This window comes from Condylura cristata, unplaced genomic scaffold (assembly GCF_000260355.1).
Source record: "Condylura cristata isolate star-nosed mole 26May11 unplaced genomic scaffold, ConCri1.0 scaffold00036, whole genome shotgun sequence".
In the NCBI taxonomy this organism is placed as follows: domain Eukaryota; kingdom Metazoa; phylum Chordata; class Mammalia; order Eulipotyphla; family Talpidae; genus Condylura; species Condylura cristata.
Genome location: NW_004567137.1, coordinates 15,346,371 through 15,365,568, shown reverse-complemented (window position 1 = coordinate 15,365,568; position 19,198 = coordinate 15,346,371). Strand labels below are relative to the sequence as shown.

Here is a 19,198-nt window from a genome sequence, read left to right as displayed (position 1 = left end):
TTAGGTTAGCTCATGCAGCCGGTGCTTACATATGTATTTTCTTGTTTCTGAACAGGATTCAGAAGAAATTTCCTTATCTTGAAAATTGAAATATGCACAATTCTTGCCACTCGAAGGAGGTGTTGTGAGCCTGAAATATAGAATGCAATACATAATTAATCTTGGCAACACAGAACAAGATGTTGAGTAATTAGCATATTTTAGACTACTAACTACATACTTGAATCTGAATCTACTTGTTAATCTTCGATGACAACAAACACTTGTTTACATATCTGTTCACATACTGCTTTTTCTTGCTCAGATGAATTCCTTCAAGTCATAAAACACAAGAGTTCTGAAGAAACTTACAGTTTGGAAGATAAATTGGAGCCATTTGTCCACACCCATCTGCCCTCACTGGTGTTGTAGCAGCCTCCAACCCATGGGAAGATATAAAAGATGCGCAAAAACGTCTGTGGGAAAACAAAAGGTACAAGAAGTCAAATGAGAGTGTTTATATTTTGTAATAACAAATAGCTATTTCATTTTTACTTAAGATTTTTTTATTAGTAGTAGTTTATGCTTTCCATTGTGGTAACATTCAATTGCAATATAATACACTGGATGCTTAAGAAAAAGGAGTTGCTATGAATTAGTGAGGAGGATACATTGACAAAAATAACAGTTTCAAGGCTCTGAAAATTTATCAAAACCTAAAAATAATTTACAAAATATTTATCATTAGAAAGGTTGTTAGAGACTCAAGCGATGGGCTGTCTTCAGACAGCTCCCACGGCTCCCCATTCCCAGGGAATGTGCAAGGAGAAGTATAGTTTCCGATGTTTGTAGAAGACTGTAAAAATCAGTGGTGTTATTACCAGAGGGGCAGACTTGAGTAACACAGAGATGGGGGAGGTTGTTATATAGCCCCCTTCTTTTTCAGTTCATTACATGGGGGTTGCTAATGCTGGATTTGTCAGTTAAGGACTGAGCAAGCTCATATTTCTTTAAGACTTCAAAATATAATGGAAAATTACTATGGAAATGAGGATACATTAAATCTGAACATTCTTGGATGGTGGAAAATATGTTGACATGTGTAGAGGAGACCAGATGATCCCAGAATGAAAAAAAATAAATGAATAAAGAATGAAAAAATAAAAAAAAAATTGAAAACTGATTGTAAAGGGATGAACAATCCTCTAAACACACACACAGAGATTAATGCCATGCTAGAGTCTTGACAGAAATGCAAATCATAATCAAATGACTAAACAGTTGACAACAATGGTAAAGAAATAATATTGAGGGAACAGGCAAGATTGGTGGTAAATTGACATGTGAAAATCAGGGGTTAGGAGTCATAAAGCCCCAGCTCTACCAGCACTTAGGCTGTGTCACCACACAGAGAACCTGCATTTGTCTTGGACACAAGTTTGGGTTGAAATGGACTGATATGAAACCCCAAGACCTTACTCTTCCAAGGAAGAAACAACTTAACAATGGATCCAGAAATACCTGACCCCTCAAGGGTACCAGGACCACTCTGTGGGGAGTGGACTGTTTCATTCACAAATGGTATCAGGAGTTCTGACTATCTTGACACACAGAAGTAAACTGAACATTTTACCCATATACAATACTTACATCAAAATGGATTAAAGACCTAACACAATATATAAATGTATAACTTCTAGAAGGAAGATGAGAGGGTGGGAAGAAGTGAAGATACGGAAAGAAAGGGTTTAGTGAGGGTTGGAAATTTTAGTTTGTGATCCAATTTGCAATGACCTGGATCTTTTCACTTGATGATAAATATATAGAGTTTAGTTTCCTTGAGGTAAAATTAAGTAGCAAGTCTATTTTAGCATGGTTTTCTATGAAAAGCTCAAACTGGACAGTATCAAACATGCATCCATGATATAAAAATATAAATGACATATTTGACATCAAACAATAGAATATGAAAATATTCTAATATAAGCTGAAAATAGATATAAAACATGGATGAATACTGTAAATGTAATATTTATGAAATCACATTTAATAAAACATTTGAAATACTCAGCATCTTACCATTTCTTCCTGATCATCTATGTGGATCAGCTGAGACTTCTTAGAAGCACAGTCTGTCTCGCTGTCCTTCCAGGTTTTTCTTTCATGATTGACATAATAGCAGCTGTTGGAGTATGTCAGCCACTCCTTGGGACAGGGGCCACAGTGTTTGGCTGAAGAAGATTATGAATTATCACCCCCCAAAAAATTTGGATTTTCAAAAATTAGGATGGATTTACTTGTATGCATTGCATAAGATATTTTAAATATTTAGCTCTGCATCTCACAGGCTGCTATGTATATTAAAAAAAAAAAAGTCCCTGAGAAAGAGAAAAGATCAGCTTCTCAAATTTATAGCATGTATAGCATAAATCTACACAAAATATATTGACTCTATATGTGTCTTCAATGTCAATAAACATACCCATGTTTAATTATATCTCTCCAGTTATTGATATATATTATATCTTTTATTATAAGTAGGCATTTGAGCCAACTGTCAACATTGGTATGGTGAGTGAAAGGAATATTCTCTTTGTTGTATACAAAGGAACACTATATTCATTGCTTATTTGTTACCTGATTTTGAAATTAATTGCCCAAAATTACTTTTGTATAGTATAAGATAGAGACAAATATGAATTGTACTGATATCCCAACTCTGAAAATCACTGTGTACCTGCTTGATCCCCTGTTTCTTGGGATGATGCATTCACATTCTGTGTTTCAGGCACTAGAAAAGTTGGAGGAAGTCTTATAAATATTAATGTTTATCTAAATAAATCATAATTTTAATTTCTTACTTTGAAATTTGCTATATTGCTCAGGATGCAATTATCTGGAGTAAAATTAACTTCATGAGGATCCTGAATAAAATAATGAACATTTGGAAAAAAGATGTTTCAAAAGCATAAAGGACCAGACTTTACTAAGTCTTGGTTTCACCAGTCTCCTGAATTAATTCTTATTCCTCAGTGAGTGATTTCAGCCTTCTAAAGATTGTTTTTGAGTTGTGAAATCTGAATGTATAGAGCACTCAGCACATTCTATTATATATATTTTAACAAATTCAGCGTAACCACTCTACAATTTATCGAAGTGTAAACATTGAAATGCAAGTTCTCTTTCTTAATATGAAATGTTTAAAGTCACATATGATCATGAAACTGAAAAGCTCCTTTATATTTGCAAAATTTACTTACAGTGTAAGTAAGTAGGGATCAATGCTGCAATAACGCATATCAAGACAAGGCAGATGAAGCCCAGGAGCCCAGCAATATATTTCTCTGGATGTGCTAGTGAGCCTGCAGTGAGAGAAATGGAAACACTGAGAAAGGAAAATGGAGACAGTTGTTCAGACAGTTTACATGCACAGTAGTCATTATATAAACTTGGACACCAGAACTTTATCTCCCATTGTAACCTTTCTCCCAGGAAATACCACTGTATTTTCAGTAAACATAATACTCCATGAGTTGTAAAATCCCTGGAATAAGTTAGCCATTAGCTCTCCTATCAGAGTATCATACTCCAACATCAAATTCTGACCCTCACAAATGAAAAACGCGTAAGCTTATTCTCCTACCCTTCCCTCACACCTGAACCCCATTGCACATTCTCGAACAGTTCTATTGCATCTCTACTAAATATGTTACCTTTGCAGTGGTTCTTCTTGCCATTCCCTTGATGAGCTTGTGAAGTATTTTGGAGACTTAACTGTGCATAGGTTAGTTCCTTCTCAGCTAACGGAATGGAGATTTTGGTGCCCTTGGGTTTCACTTGGTGTCGATTGGAGTCCTTTGCCACACTGAGCTCTGCATAGGTTACCCTTTCGTTACTCATCTCTGCAGCTCTGCTCTGTGATCACTGAACTAAGGTAGTTAATAGTGCACATGATGACAAGATCCCTCGTGCAGCCAATGGGGTGGAGTGTGGCAGGAGCTTCTGACTCTGATGCAATTGCACGATGTAAAAGTCTCAGAGCTGTGTTCAGGTGTTTCCTGATATTGACCGAATAAGTATTTCTTAAAATGGTCTTCAATATTGGACACATTACCCTTTGCTAAAGTGCAAACAATTACCTAAGACTAAAGAAGCTTGTTAATATTACTATCCTTATTAATTTAAAGTGTAATTTCTCAGACCCCATTTTACACTGTAGTATAAATGTGTTAAAATGGAAATGCTGTAAAAGAAATAAAATTACAACAATTTTTAAATCCAAGAATGTCTAAAGATTGAGCACTCGAAAGTTGGGGCAATGGGAGTATTCGTGTATATATTTATTTCCTACACAAGTTAACTTTTATTTAGCCTTAAACTTATTTTTAAAATGGGATGAAATGTTAGGAGATTATATTTATCTCTAATTATTTCAGAGTTCTGATAAATCATTAAAATTGTAAAGGAATGTTATGTAAATGTAAATATACCTGAAGAAATGGGACCCTATCTTTCTGAATCATCATAGTATTGTGAATAAATTTTTAAAATTCCAAAATAAACTATTACCATGTTGTGTATGGGATTTTGGGGTAAATTGCATTTGTTTACAAACTTGATTATGCAAGTATGTTTGATTAGCTTAATACTCTACTGGCAAGTATGTGAATATGCTAAGAAATCCTTGAATATCATACTGTTCTTGTTTTATGCTTTGAATTACTCAAATAAAGATATCAGTGTTTTATTTTGTTTGATAGTAAATAGTGTATTAGTTGTCACAGAACATAACCATTTGTAATCTCCTATTAAAAGTTTAGGGAGAGTAGAGACAGCAGAAAGGTAAGAGAGCAGCAGCACATACCTGCTGTCAGCCAGGAAGTCATGCATGCTCTAGTGGGGGTCTGGTTACCCTATAAACAAAAACAAGAAAAAAAACAGTATCTGAAATCTTCACAGCTGGTCTGTGAAGGCTGAGTGAAGCAAGAGTGGAAAAAGTAGATTTCTCATCAAAATGTCACTTAAAGTTTGAACAGGAAATTGTTATACTTGGGCTATTCTGAAGACAGATTATCTCATTGCACATCTCCACATTCTAGAAGAATATGGCTCATTGTATGTCATTGAGTGTGTCCATGGATGAGTGTCTCTGAGAAATTGTTCTCAGAATCTAAAAAAATATTGGATCCACGCATGTTGTTAACTTCCATCTCAATCACAAATGTAGAGGTTTTTTTCTGACTCTCTGAGGTGTTTAATTCTATATTTAGACGTTGGTTAACTCTTGACATGACATACTTCTTTATACTCTTAATAAGTCATTATTATAATAATAGTATTATCTGATAAACAGCTTTTTTCAACTTCATAAGTTGTTTTTTTCTTTTTTTAATTTTAATTTGGGATTATCTTTTTGCTTCACAATATGTGCATAATTTACCTCCACAAATCACCCAAGTCTATAGCCCATCCCCCTCTCTGTTTGCCCTTCCCCCATTCTCCTGGTAGCAGTTTAATTATCTTTACTAAACCCAAAATTATTCTTTGTGTTTCATCTGTGTTTGTTTTTGTTTATTTATATTCCACAGATAAGTGAAGCCTCCAATATCTTTCACTTTTTGAATTATTTACTTAATATAATCACCTCAAAATCCATCCACTTTGTTCCAAAAGTCAATATTTCATCTTTTCAATATCGGTGTAGTATTCCATTGGATATATATCCCAGAATTTATCCATTATTGGAGGTGCTTAGGTTGGCTTCATGATGGGATAATTATGGAAAGTACTGCTATGAATATAGTCATACAGAGATCCTTTTGTATTGAAGTTTTCATTCTTTTAGGATTGATACCTAATAGAGCTATTGCTGGGTCACACAAAATTCCTATTTCTATTTTCTTAAGAAATCTCCACACCATTTTCCACAGAAACTACACTAATTTGCATCCTCTTTGGTATTTAATAAGATTTGCTACTAATTATACTAAACATTTTCAACTGTATTTTAACTCTCAAGGCATACAAAGATGGACATAAAAAGATGGAAACATGTACCATACAACATGGACTGGTAAACACTATAGTATGTGAAAAACTGTTACAACATAAGGTAAAACCATTATTGGACAATGAAGGGATTCCTACTTAGAAACACCAGGTTAATGCTTCCTGATGGCTGAGGCTTTATTATCACTATTGTGGCCTGAGTATGATCCCCAGCCAGGGAGCTGACCCACATGGCACATGCAGACTTTTCCTGACCTGCCTCCCACCTCCCTTCAGCAGTGTATTTCTATAGATCTTCCTGTTCTACTCCCTATTCTGTCTCTGGTGAATCCTCTCACCCCCCACCTCTTGCCTACAGGTCTTCTACACAAATAAATGAACACCAGGTAAATTTTGCCCAGTAATTTATTAATACTAAGCAGCCAGAGGAAGTGGGTCATTTTGTCCCACTAGATGTGTGGATGGAAAATGTGGTACCATCAAGTAGGACATTGTCACCATAAGTACTCAACCCAGGAGGTGTCATCAGTCCCAAGAGTTCAAGACAAATGACCTCAACAAAAGATATCAGATGGAATAGATTTTGAAATGTTATATCTATATAAATTAGCAGTGAAAATTAGCTACAGGCTCAGGTAGCTGTTGGATGAATTGCAAAAATATCCTAGGTGGATGAAAGGAATGGACACAAATATGCATACTTTATGATGCCATGTATAGAGAGCTGAAAAAAGTTAAAGAGATCTATAATTTTGAAAGTAAAGATAGTAATTAATAAGAATTGAAGAGAAGCAATGAGAAAATACATGATCTCATTTGTACTTCAGTGATTAGCATTTCATGATCTGATTTGTAATTGTGTAATTCTTTTCGTTCTGATCAAGCTGTGCAACCATGATATGTTCAATTTCCTTGAGGCATCATACAATTAATTAGAAAAATAAATGAAAAAAGAGATTATGGAGACATTATTTTAGATGAAATGCAAGGAATGGATTCTGAGCACTGGTAGTGTAAAATACAAATAAATACTAAATTCAAACAATCGGTATTAAAAGACTTTAAAATAAACTACAGATTTTATAAAGGATGAATAAGTTACATAAATATTAGCATGGACTGAAGAAACATTCAAGTAAATCTGAAGCATGTAGAAACTCACCATTTCTTCTTCATGATCTAATCGAGCAGGTTAGAGCTTTTAGAAGATTAGGTTGTCAGATACTCACCCAAGGCTTTTCAGGTATTACTGATATAACGGCAACTGTTGGAAAATATAAATCACTCATTCAGGCAAGGACCACAAGGATATACTGAAGAAAACTTCTGAATTATTACTCAAAAACAATGCCAATTTTCAAGAGTAAAAATTAACTTACTTATATGCATAGTTATAAACTTAAATTTAAATTTAATTTAAATTTAAATTTAAATATAAACTTAAATTTAAATACAAATTTAAATATAAACTTAAATTTAAATATAAATTTAAATATAAACTTAAATTTAAGTATATGCATAGCTATTGATCTAAATATCATTATAATTTTATTTTTTTCTTGGTGTCATTTCTTTCTTCTCACCTCACTTTCTATTTGTCAAAATTCTGATTTCTACTTGCCTCCCACCACTGTCTCAAAGCACACTGCACTTTGACCAGAATTTATTATTGTTACAGTGGCAGGGTTCAGGAAGCACTTACTGATACCATAAGCAGAAATCCAGATTCCTTGGCTATAAATGTCTTTTTATAAAATTTGAAAGAGGTATGTAATTATTTTACCTCTGGGAATCTTGATTTCAATATACTTACTTAAATTCAAGGTTCCTCTCTGGTCATATTTTATTGTATGTATTATTTTTATTTTCAGTTTGCTGTTGAAGTTATTGAACTTTATTCCATAAATTCTGAGAGGATTTGGGCAATATTGACATAGATCATTTAGAACAGAAAGTGAATTAGGAAACAAAAACATCAATCTCCTATTTAGAGTGACTTTGGGTTCATTTAATTAGGCTATGGTCCTTTTTCAAGTCAGAACCATTCTGGAAATTTACATATTTATTATCTTTGGAGAAACTAAAATAGGTAGTACTTGTCCTTAGGAGAAGAACTTCAAAAATGCAAGGACAGCAGTTCTGAATGCTAATGTCTCATCTGTAACTTTACCTTCAATAATAACCAAGAAGACAAGTTTTCAGATTACTAAATTGGAACATTAGATACCAGTTCAGCCCTCCCCTCTTAGAACTATTTGCCAATAAAGAACATAAATTCTGCGCTGCTTCAACAAAAATATAATAAATTTTGGGCCCTCCCTGGTGGCACAACGGGTTAGGACGCAGCATTGCAAGCCAGCCCCAGCTGCTTCAGTGCAAGTTCGATCCCCCACCCCTGAGGTGACCCACATGGCCAGCAGACCTCTCCTCATGGGCCTGCTGCTCCCCTCAGCAGTGTACCTCATAGATCTGCCTGTTCTGCTCCCCTTTCTGTTCCTGGTGAATCCTCTCACCACCCCTGCACCTTTGGCTTGTACCCCATTTCTATATGCATAAATAAATAAATCTTTAAAAAGAGAGAGAGAGAGAGAGAAAAAGAACAATAATTGCAACTTGATTTAAATTATGGGGTACATGAATGGCAAGAAATTAGTTTCATTAATTGTGCAGACATAATGTGTAGAAATTTTTAAAAATCTTTCTTTGCAAATATCTTCAATATCTATGACTGAATTGCTGAATCGTTTAATAAGACCTTTTTTTTTTTTTTGATGGCCGGCTGTAACTAATGTAGGTAAACAGTAGGTATTAGATAGGTTAAAAAAGACAAATATTTAGCTTTCAGGTCCTCCTAGGATGCACACATATTCGACATGTAGGAAAACAAGATGTGAATAAGTCACATGTAGCAAGAACTTAGTGGATTTAAGCTTTGCTTTAAGGATCCTTAATCATTATATCATTTACTCCTCAGAGCAGACCTATGAGGACACCACAGTTATGGTCACATGGCTGGTGATGGAGGTGAAGAGTATTTCAGGAAAAAGAAGTGTGATTTAGTCAGTACTTATGTGGCCAGAAATGCTTTTTGTACTTTTTGTTGTGGGGAGATCAGGGTTAGGCCTAAGGTGTGTATGTGGGAGGTGGGGTCGGGTGTGTGTGAAAGGATTCACCAGAGACCGAGTGGAGAAGAGAAAAGGTGGGTTTACTGAAATACACTGCTAAGAGGAGGAGCAGTGGAGGCCTGCTGGGGAAGGAAGACTGGAGGCTCTCTATGACCCCGTTTTCTCAGGCTTTTTAACTTGGGGTGCAGGTTTGCACCAGTTAGCTGCTGGCACGCCTGGTCTCCTGCACTGGACTTTGTCACAGGAACATGTCCTGGTCTCTGCTCCTGCGTCCCTGGAGCTGGGCTAGTTTTTCTGGTCATGGTGCTGGATTTCACTGCCCAGTCCCCAAGGCAGCCTTATCGAACCCCTTAGCTATGAAAGCCTCCCAGACCTGTCTGCTGGGCCAGGAGTGGGGGTGTCATTTTTAACCTCACTAAATTGTACTCTAATGCTTTTCAAGTGTAAATAATAATAATAATAATCTGCAGGTAGTTTTGCAAATTATGTTTATAGGATACTATTTCCATCATATTTTATGAGAGGAATCTGAGCCAGAAATGTCATACAATTAAGTCACAGTGTTAATAGGATACAGGTAGAGTTACATTCAAAGGATTCAATTTCATTGTTCAAGGCCTAAAGTTTATTTTTATTATTATTATTTATATTTCTGATATCATTGTTCCTTTTTGGGCAGGATAGTCCTTTAGTTCTCCCACCACCACAGCACCCCTGAACCATCACTATGTCTCTGCTCTTCCTTCCCCAGTTGTGACCCCTCAGCCCACCCCACCCCACTCTATGCTTCTAGTTTATGTCCTGAGACTTCACACCATGCTGGTTCCCTATTTGTACATTGATCCAGGTCCCTGATGAGAGCATCTGTATAACTGTACCAGCACAGAAGACAACTTCATGAGTATTTTTAGCACAGAGAAAGTCATAACCTACATGGGAAATGAAGGAGCTACTATTTTTCCCCATTTTCCATTTTAATAGTCATTTTTCTCACAAAATACTCGGACAAAACCATTCCAATGACTATTGTGGTAGATAAGATTAGTTTTCCCCTCTGAACACAGTGAGTAGAGCTTGCTGGTATATAATCAATGATCATTTATTTGACTGTGTGATTTATTTTGAGAACATCACGTGAATGGGAAAGTGACGGCCTGAGTCCTGAGGTTGGCCATAAGTAACACTTTTCTGCTTGTCCCTCACACATTGCTAACCTCGCCTGTGAGAAGGTCATGTACCTGTTGGCTCAGTGCTCAAGGAACAAAATACATGTAAAAAAACAAAACCTGGGCCGACTGTAGTCTGAAGTGAAGCTCCTACCTGTCCGGCTCACACCAACTAAACAGTCAAACCACAAATGGGCGACTGAGACGTAAACACTTATTTTTAAATGTCAGTGAGATCAGGGTTGTTTACCACACATAGTTAGCAATTAGTTACAGCTATAACTTAGAAATTGTATGAGATTAGTCAAGATTAATTATATATCGTCTATGCACTTTTATAGAGGATAAGTATAGCAAATGTACAGAATATGCTTGTATTAAAAGAAATGAAAGTCTAGGAAATATTTATTTTGTAAATAGTAATCAGCTAGGTCAGCTCTTCGGCTTGTTAACAGAATTAGGGCATGCATTTTTCTGAATCATTGTGAAATTATGAAATTTTTCCTGAATGTTATCAATAACTAGCTGTGTGAGCTATATAAATGCTCTTAGCTTTTAATGCTTCTTGTTACTAATATTTTATGCTTCCCACAAGTGTTTTTCTAAACATGATAATAAAAACTGATAGAGAGGGAGTGCAAGAGAATTTAATAAAACAAGGTAACTTTTAAAATTCCTGAATCTCAACAGGGGTGAAAATGAGACAACAGAAAAACCTAAAAGACACTGATTACTCAGAGTCATTGAAAGACTGTTTTTACAGTAGCTCTAATCTCTCCAGGATAGTTCCATTAGATCATATTGATAAATTCTCTCCTGATAATTTTTCAAAGTGCTGACTAGTTATTTCACATATTCCTGTCTCTCATGCATTTTGACTGGTTATACCACCCCCAAATTCTCTCTCTTTCTTCCTCTCCCCTTCTTTTTATTTAGAGGTGTATGCTCTAGGCCCTTATCAGCATGATAGATATGGTACATTGGCCCGCTCAAGACCCATTCAAAATAATGACACTTTTTAAAAGATGTGATGACTACCTATGAAATTTCCTATCATATCTAATATAAATATAACCATGATAATATTTTATTTGGACATATTCAGAAGGTACACTTTGGTGTTATTTGCTACAGGGTAGGGTGAGGGATAACTGCTTTAAATAGGTTCTTCCATGCACAATATAAAAACAAAATAAAATCTAGATCATAAGACATTCACTGGGGAAAAAAAAAATCAACACAACTAGTAGGCAATAAAGAGAAGAGAAAGAATATAGTTTCCAAATCATGCACCAAAGTTACCCATGCCCTGCCGGTAAAAGCCCAGACAAACAGGGTTGGCTCAAAGCAGAGTTGCTGAGACCAAAAAGCCTACCAAGTCCATGGTACTGTCTGGTGGGGACCCACAGGAAAGGGACAGAAGGGCCGTACAAGTCTAGAGGGAAAAGAACAAAGTCAAAATCGAAATCAAGGCTGCCGCTGTTACCCTCCCCATGGTCTCTCAGCCACGTCCTTTCAAGTGTATGGATTCTGTCACCGAAGTATCTGATACAGTCCAAGGCCAAGAAGCCAGCATGACTTTTTCACTTGTTCTTCTGCTTCCCCAAGTCTTCTTGCTCTCTCTCCACCCTTCTGCCGGTCTCATCTCCAGCTTCACCTCCCTGCCCACCTCCTCTCCTTCATAGAATGGGGGCAGGAACCTGAAACATCCCTTTCCCTAGATGTTATGTTACCATCCTTCACATTCTCCAAGGGAATGGGCAGAACAAAAAGTTTCTTATAGAGCAACTCCTGGTTGTGGCCTACAAAGTAAGCCGAGTTCCAGTGAATAAATTATTGCTCTCAGCTCCAAATTTGTACTTCCATGTCCTGTTCTGAGATCATGGAACTTGATTGTGGAAACTCTTCTGCCTTCGACACACAGGACATTAAGTTTTGCTGTAAAAGGCACCGTGAAGAGCCCTTTCTGATGGCACAGGGGGTTAAGTGAAGCTTTCCTCAGCTACTGCAGCTGAAGTAGTGTTCCCTGCTAGAAAGTTGACCCACCTGGCACAGCAGACCTCTTCTGCCTCCCTGGGGCTGCCCTCAGCAGTGCATTTCATTCACCTGTTCAGCCCCTTACTCTGTCTCTGGTGAATCGTATCACAGCCCCACACCTCTGGCCTGAACCCCAGTTCTTGTATGAAAAAATAGATAAATCTTCCAAGAAAAGCACCAGGGAGACCTGGCAGAGAAGAGGGGCTTCTTCGCCACTGCCTGGTGTTTGTGTGGCTGTTTGATTCACAGGTGTCAGGGCACGTGTGCAGGTCCTGCCGGGCACTCACTCTCGCCGGTGACCGTGGTCAGTCTGTCACAGTGTCTGCCCGCCAGCCTCTGCCCATGGACACGCTGGCAGAGGTATTCCTGCTCCACAGACCAGCCTGACATCTGTCCGCCTCAAATAGTTAATCACTCTTGTGTCTTCTGATTTGTCTATGACTTAACATTTGCTAGCTTAGGTTGTGTAATTTTCATCATCAACAATGCCAAGGGCTAGAACAAATCAATTGATGAGAAAATAGAGTGGAATTACTCACCTTTCAGCTTTGAAGAAGTAACAGTTCTTGTCATTAGGATTTATAGTTTACACATGGTTTATTTTAATAAACAACAAAATATGTGTTACATGGACTAGCCATATATCTAATATGAAGATTTATAATAAATACTATTCCACTGACAAAGCCTCAGTAAACTGGGAAGTGGAATGTTTGTGATGCTTCAATGTGGATCCCTCCTCCGTAACTGATGTGCCATCTTGGTACTGATGTTGTTAATGGGGGAAGCTGTGCTGTGTGGGAACAGGGGATTGGGCAAAATAGCAGCGCCAACCTCCCAGTTTTCTAAAAATGATGAATTTGCCAGAAAGAAAAACAAAAAGAAAAATACTGGATGATTTATCTTATAGGAGGAATGTAGGGGACCGAAGTAAGGGGTGGGGAAAAAAGTCATTATAACAAAAGTCAATAACAAAGTCAACAGGAAACTATAAACCGGAGACTTCTTGGGGGGGAGGAAATTGGACCCAAACAGGGGTGGGAAGTGCACAAGGGGCTATCGTGATGGTCTACGGGTGAATTGGTGGGGATTCTGAGGTCCCATATAAAAAATGATAAAACATGCATTGTATGAAATTGAAGACTGACGTAAAATATATATAAAATAAAATATTTTAATATAAAATTCTAAGAAAGTAGCCAAAAGCTAGAAATGTGGACTTTACAGATGATGAGTGGTATTAACTAAATTCAGGGAAGCCAATGTGCCCAATGCTTACAGATATAAAGTTTTTCTACTACACAAAAGTCAAAAGAAACATTTTTTGTAAGAAAATCAAAATATGGACAAAACTTATTCTTCTCTGAAGATTGTAAAATGCTGCAATGAAGAAAACAACAAAAAATCAATAGCCATAACATGTAATATGAATTAATATTAGTTATTAGCTAATACTGTGTTGACTAAACACTAAACAATGTATCTGAACAAATAATTATATCTAAGGCTGAATATTTTCACTGTAGGTTTATATTGGACTTTATATTAGAATACCAATTTATATTGGAATATTTCCAATGTAACCATTTCAATGGTCCTGATGATTCCAAAAATCACTAAGTATGCAATTATGCTCTAGCATCATTAACATATTGGTTTTTACTACTATGAGTAAGCCGTTTAAGGAATACAATGTTATAGTTCCCAAAAACTACTTACGGATTGGAAGGGAAAGCTGAGTCCAATGGCAATGTCTGTGAATAACTATAGGTTCTTTGGGCAAGGTTAACCCATGCGAAAACTTGAAAGGTGCTTAAAAAGTTCTATGAAAAAACAAATATGAGAACAGCTCAAAAGAAAATCAATAAACTGTGGAATACTGAGACACAGCTGGCATATAGAATTTCACAATTACTTATATGAAGCATGTGAATTTCTAAACAATCTTGTTGCATTTCTAGAAGATATAGAGCTCAAAATAGAAACAAATAAGCACAATATTTTAGAAAATACTTAATACTGAATAATAGTAAACTGAGAATACACAAAATATTTCCTGTTAGAAGTAAAACAGGGCTTAGAGAAAAGGTATAGCTTTGCCAGCATCACTGAGTTGTAATCACCTGATTATTTTCACTTAATTTTAATCTTAATGATCATGATTAAAATGTGTGGTAAAAATTGAAAAGCAAAGCTTTTTTTTTTTTTAATGTGTGATATGAAGTTTTGAGAAAGTTCCATACTGTTTTCCATACAGGTCTGACCAGTCTACATTCACACCAACAGTAAATCCAACTACCATATAATATCTACTCAAAGAATACAAAACACTTATTTGAAGGGATGAATTCACACCTGTGTTCATCACAACATTTTATAATATATATATTATATATATATATATATATATACACACACACTATAGACTAATACTCAGCTGTAATGAAAGATTAACTCATGCCATTCACCAAATGAGTGGGGGATTATACAAACTATAATCAACAAAGTAATTCAGGAGAAGAAAGACATAAAATAAATGTTTTCACTTAAAAAGCAAGAAAAAATTTAAAAGATACGGATAAAAAGGAAATACCCATGAAAATACCTGGCACACACAGGACAGCATTGAAAGGTTACTACTATAAAATAATAAAACTTATTTTAAGTTAGACAGTGTTTAAAGTATGGGTTGGATTCAAGTAGATAACCAACCAGATCCAGATTAGAAAATGCACAAGTATATGCACACATATATGACATACAGATTTCAGCAAAGATGAAGACTCACTAAGTGAAGAAAGTAGTCTTTCTAATCAATGCTGTTGAAATAGTTGGCTACCAATATACAAAATAACAATTACATAATGATAATTTTCTGTATCCTTCATACTATATGCTGAAATAAGCTCAATAGTTTGTACAGCGAAGTGTAAGCCTTAAGATGTCATAGCATAAAAAATGCAAAAAGTCTTTGACTTAAGATTTTTTTTAGAAACAATGCCAAAAATAATTAGCCATAAACGAAAACACTGATGATGAGTGTAATTAATCAAAATAAAATACTTCTTCTCCTGCAAGGGAAAAGAAAAATCACAAGAGTTAGACAAAATATTTGCAAATGATAGATGTAGAAAAAAAAAGAATTATTTTCAGGACATATGAAGAAATCAAAATGCAAAATTAATACATTAGTAGGTTTTGATCATTAATGGATATAACAGTAGAGTAAAAATGTTAAATCACGGTGAAAACATATTACTTATAGTTCACAAAATAAAAAGTAATCATAAGTACAATATAACAACAGCTTCTAGGTAAAAAAAAATCAGACACTAAAATGTATACTTTCATAAAAAAATTTATACACTCGGGCAATTTAATAAATTAACATATATCCATATTTATGATCCAGCAAAGTTATTTGGTACATTTGATGCAACATAAATTATTTAATTGTAGCTATTATTATAATGTAATTACATTTGTAGATTATTATAGTATTTAAATATAATATTTATATTGTCAAATATAATGTATTATATACTACATATTTATTCATAATAGGCATATTGTTACAAACACAATGTAGTATATAGAAGAAGGTCATACAGGAGAAATATCATAAACTAATTATTCAGCACACCCACCAATTAAATGTCTAAGCATAACAGAAGTGTCATGCTAGTATATTATATAGCAGTGATAATGAAAAGTTGAAGATAAATGCAAAATTATGGAGGAACTGCACATTTCACATGAGCATGAAAAGAAATACATAAAATCCATTTTCCATTTATGTAATCCTCAAAATTAAGTAGAGATAGCAGACAAGATAGCGCAGTGGTTACTGAGCACAGAGAAGTGAACAGAATGCACTCAGGTGGCACTAATGGGGCTTGGGGCTTCTTGTTCACTTGTAAATTGTAATTGCCTGGATTTATTTCACTTAATTAAAGGAAACTAAATCATCATATATTTAGTTTCCTTGATGTGTGGTAAAACTGAACAGCACAGTTTACTTGAAGCATCTATAGAAACTCGGTTTTCTATGAAAAACTAGAATCAAAAATGACCAAATGTGCATTCACAATGTGAAACAGAAAAACAATATGAAGTCAAACAACAGAGTATCAAGTTTTGCAGTAAAACTACATATATTCCCACAAGAATAGATGCAATCAGTAAGTATAATTTTGACCAAAATAATATTTTAATAAAATATTTTAAATCTTACCCCATCTTCCTGATTATCCATGCAGAGCAGGTGAGAGTTCTTAGAAGTACAGGCTGTCATGGTCTCGTTCCAGGGTTTTTTTTCATTACTGATGTGATAGCAGTTGTTGGAGTATGTTATCCAGTCTTTTGGGCAAAGGCCACAAGAATATGCTGTGGAAAGACTATTAATTATTACCAAAATTCAAGATGAATTTTTAAAAGAATTTAAAATCATTAAATTTTCATGGGTGTAGACACACACACACACACATAAAATAGCATAATTATGCCTCCTGACAGCTCAGCTGGTACATTGAAAAAGACACATACAGACACTCAGAGAAAAACAGTTACTCTCTCCTAAGGATTGGGCTTATACAAACAAACTTACAAGTGAAACTACTCTCTACATGTTTTGAATATCTAGTGAACAAAATACTGTTTTGAATGGAAATATTTAACTCACTTGGAACAGTAGGACATTTGAACTAATTGGCAACAATGAGTAAGATGATTTTAAATGACTGTTTATCTTTATTATTGTATAACATGACCATTTTAACAATCATTACTTGTGATCTAAATTTGTAATTCAATTTTTTGTATTTCTCCCTTCTCTAACATAGTGAGAAAATATAAACTGTATTAACATCAGAAATTGGGAAATCATTATATACCTTTTGAGGTCATTGTTAGGGATGAATTTTTTGCCTTTGGTGTTTCAGCATCTAGAAAGAAAAAAAAAAAAGTAATCCTGATAAACATTAAAGGTGTTCTAAGGAAATTAGTTTTTAGTTTGAAGTTTGACTTAAATTACAATGAGCTGCAGTACAATTGATTTAACCAAGAAAACAAAAATGTATCGAGCTTTTGAAGAAAGCTATTTCAGAAGTACAAAAGATGAAACCATATTCTCTGTTAGTTTATACTTATCTTAGCAAAGCCCCAGAAATAATTTGTATTTCTCAAAAAGGTCTTTTAGTATCCTAAAGCATGTTTTGAATTACAAAATTTCAATATGCAAAAACTGTTCTCTATGTTCATTGTCATTTATACTATTGACAAGTTCTGAATAACTTTCCACATTTAGTCTAAATAAACATATTAAAATGAGAGTTTTATTCCTTAATATGATGAAATATGTAGAGTGATTGATTATCATTAAGTGGAATGTTTCTTATAGTCTTTCCAAAATTTACTTACAGGACCTAATAATGACCACTGCTGCAATGATGTGTATCAAGACAAAGCAAATAATACCCAAGATCCCTGCAAAGCGTTTCTCAGAGGGTCCTGGTGAGCCTGCAGGGAGAGAGATAGAACACTGAGCAGGAGAGATGAAGTCAGGGAATCCCATATATAAACTTGGATCTCAGACCGATGCTTCCCACCATAATATTTCTCCCATCATACACCATTGTATTTTCTTTATACATAATAATCATGAGTAGTTACTCAATGACAACAATGTCTGAAAAAATTAGTCTTTACATTTCACATTAGAATCTTCAATTCCAACTTCAAATTCTGATCTTCACAAATGAGACAAGCGAGCTTCCTCCCTACGCACACCACAGCCATCCCTCAACAATTACACTGTGTGTCTAGTAAACACTTTACCTTTGCAGCGGTATGTCTTGTCACTCCCCTGAAGAGCCTGAGAAGCATTTTGAAAGTCAAATTCTGAATAGGTTATTTCTTGGTTGGCTACTGAAATGGATCTTTCAGTGTCTTCAGGTTTTCTTTGCTGTCTTGTTGAGTTCTTTGCATGCTTCAGGTCTGAATAGATTACACTTTGGCTATTCATCCTTGCAGCTTGACTACACAGTAAATTGTACTTGGTGAGAAGATGTAGTGGTGTAGTCAGTGTGGGCGGGATGTGGGCTGAGTTCTCCTATTGCTTTCAAATGAGGGAAGGCTGTTTTGAATTTCCTTACAGCTTTAACCAGGAGTTTTATGACAGAATAAGTCATTTTTAAGATGGTATTCTATGCTTGACATGATGTTTTTAGTTGGAGAAATAAAAAAAATTGTTTAGAAACAAACAAATCGATGATAACAATATCCTTAATTATTTAAAGTGAGATTTTTGAGAAATTTTGGAATAATTTCAGAATAATTATGTTAAAATTAAAATGTCAGTGTGGGAAGGGTAGAGCACACACTATATTTTGTGACAAAATTTATATTAATTCACATCTAAAGACTGAATTTCCAAAACTCAAGGAATAGTGATTAGCGCATATGGCATTTTCTTGTATTAAATCACCATTACTTAGTGATTTAAGCTTATGTGTAAGAAGTAGATGAGATGATGTGAATGATATTTGATCTCAAATTATTGTGAGGTTCTAAGAAATTATTAAAAATTTAAAAAATATATTTTGTAGGTTGAAAATGTTACATAAAACAGACCTCATTCAAGTTGTATATAATTTGAGAGCAGGGCTCTCCCTGGTAGCACAATCAGCTAGAATGCAGCTCTGCAAGCTGGCCACACCTGCCTCTGTGTGAGTTCGATTCCCTGTCTGGGAGGTGATCCACATGGCATGGCAGACCTCCCGTCTCACTGGCTGCTCCCCTCAGCAGTATACCTTTTCTGCTCCCCACTTTGCCTGTGGACTCTACCCCAATTCTGTTTGCATAAATAAATAAATCCTAAAAAGA

The 19,198-nt window shown here is 35.2% G+C and overlaps 2 protein-coding genes across 2 annotated transcripts; both read right to left on the bottom strand.

Moving 5' to 3' along the window:
- LOC101636394 (NKG2-A/NKG2-B type II integral membrane protein-like) lies at positions 1–3,879 on the bottom strand. The gene is made up of 5 exons (XM_004693157.1): positions 3,693–3,879; positions 2,717–2,770; positions 2,059–2,210; positions 352–455; positions 1–130 (listed from the first exon to the last, which is right to left on the bottom strand). The coding sequence occupies exons 1-5, from the start codon at positions 3,877–3,879 to the stop codon at positions 1–3; spliced, it is 627 nt and encodes a 208-aa protein (XP_004693214.1).
- Positions 3,880–3,917: 38 nt separating this feature from the next.
- Positions 3,918–18,338, bottom strand: LOC101636166 (NKG2-A/NKG2-B type II integral membrane protein-like). Its single transcript, XM_012732807.1, has 7 exons — positions 18,152–18,338; positions 17,735–17,833; positions 17,209–17,259; positions 16,551–16,702; positions 11,655–11,714; positions 4,844–4,892; positions 3,918–4,099 (listed from the first exon to the last, which is right to left on the bottom strand). The coding sequence occupies exons 1-7, from the start codon at positions 18,336–18,338 to the stop codon at positions 3,918–3,920; spliced, it is 780 nt and encodes a 259-aa protein (XP_012588261.1).
- Positions 18,339–19,198: the final 860 nt, after the last annotated feature.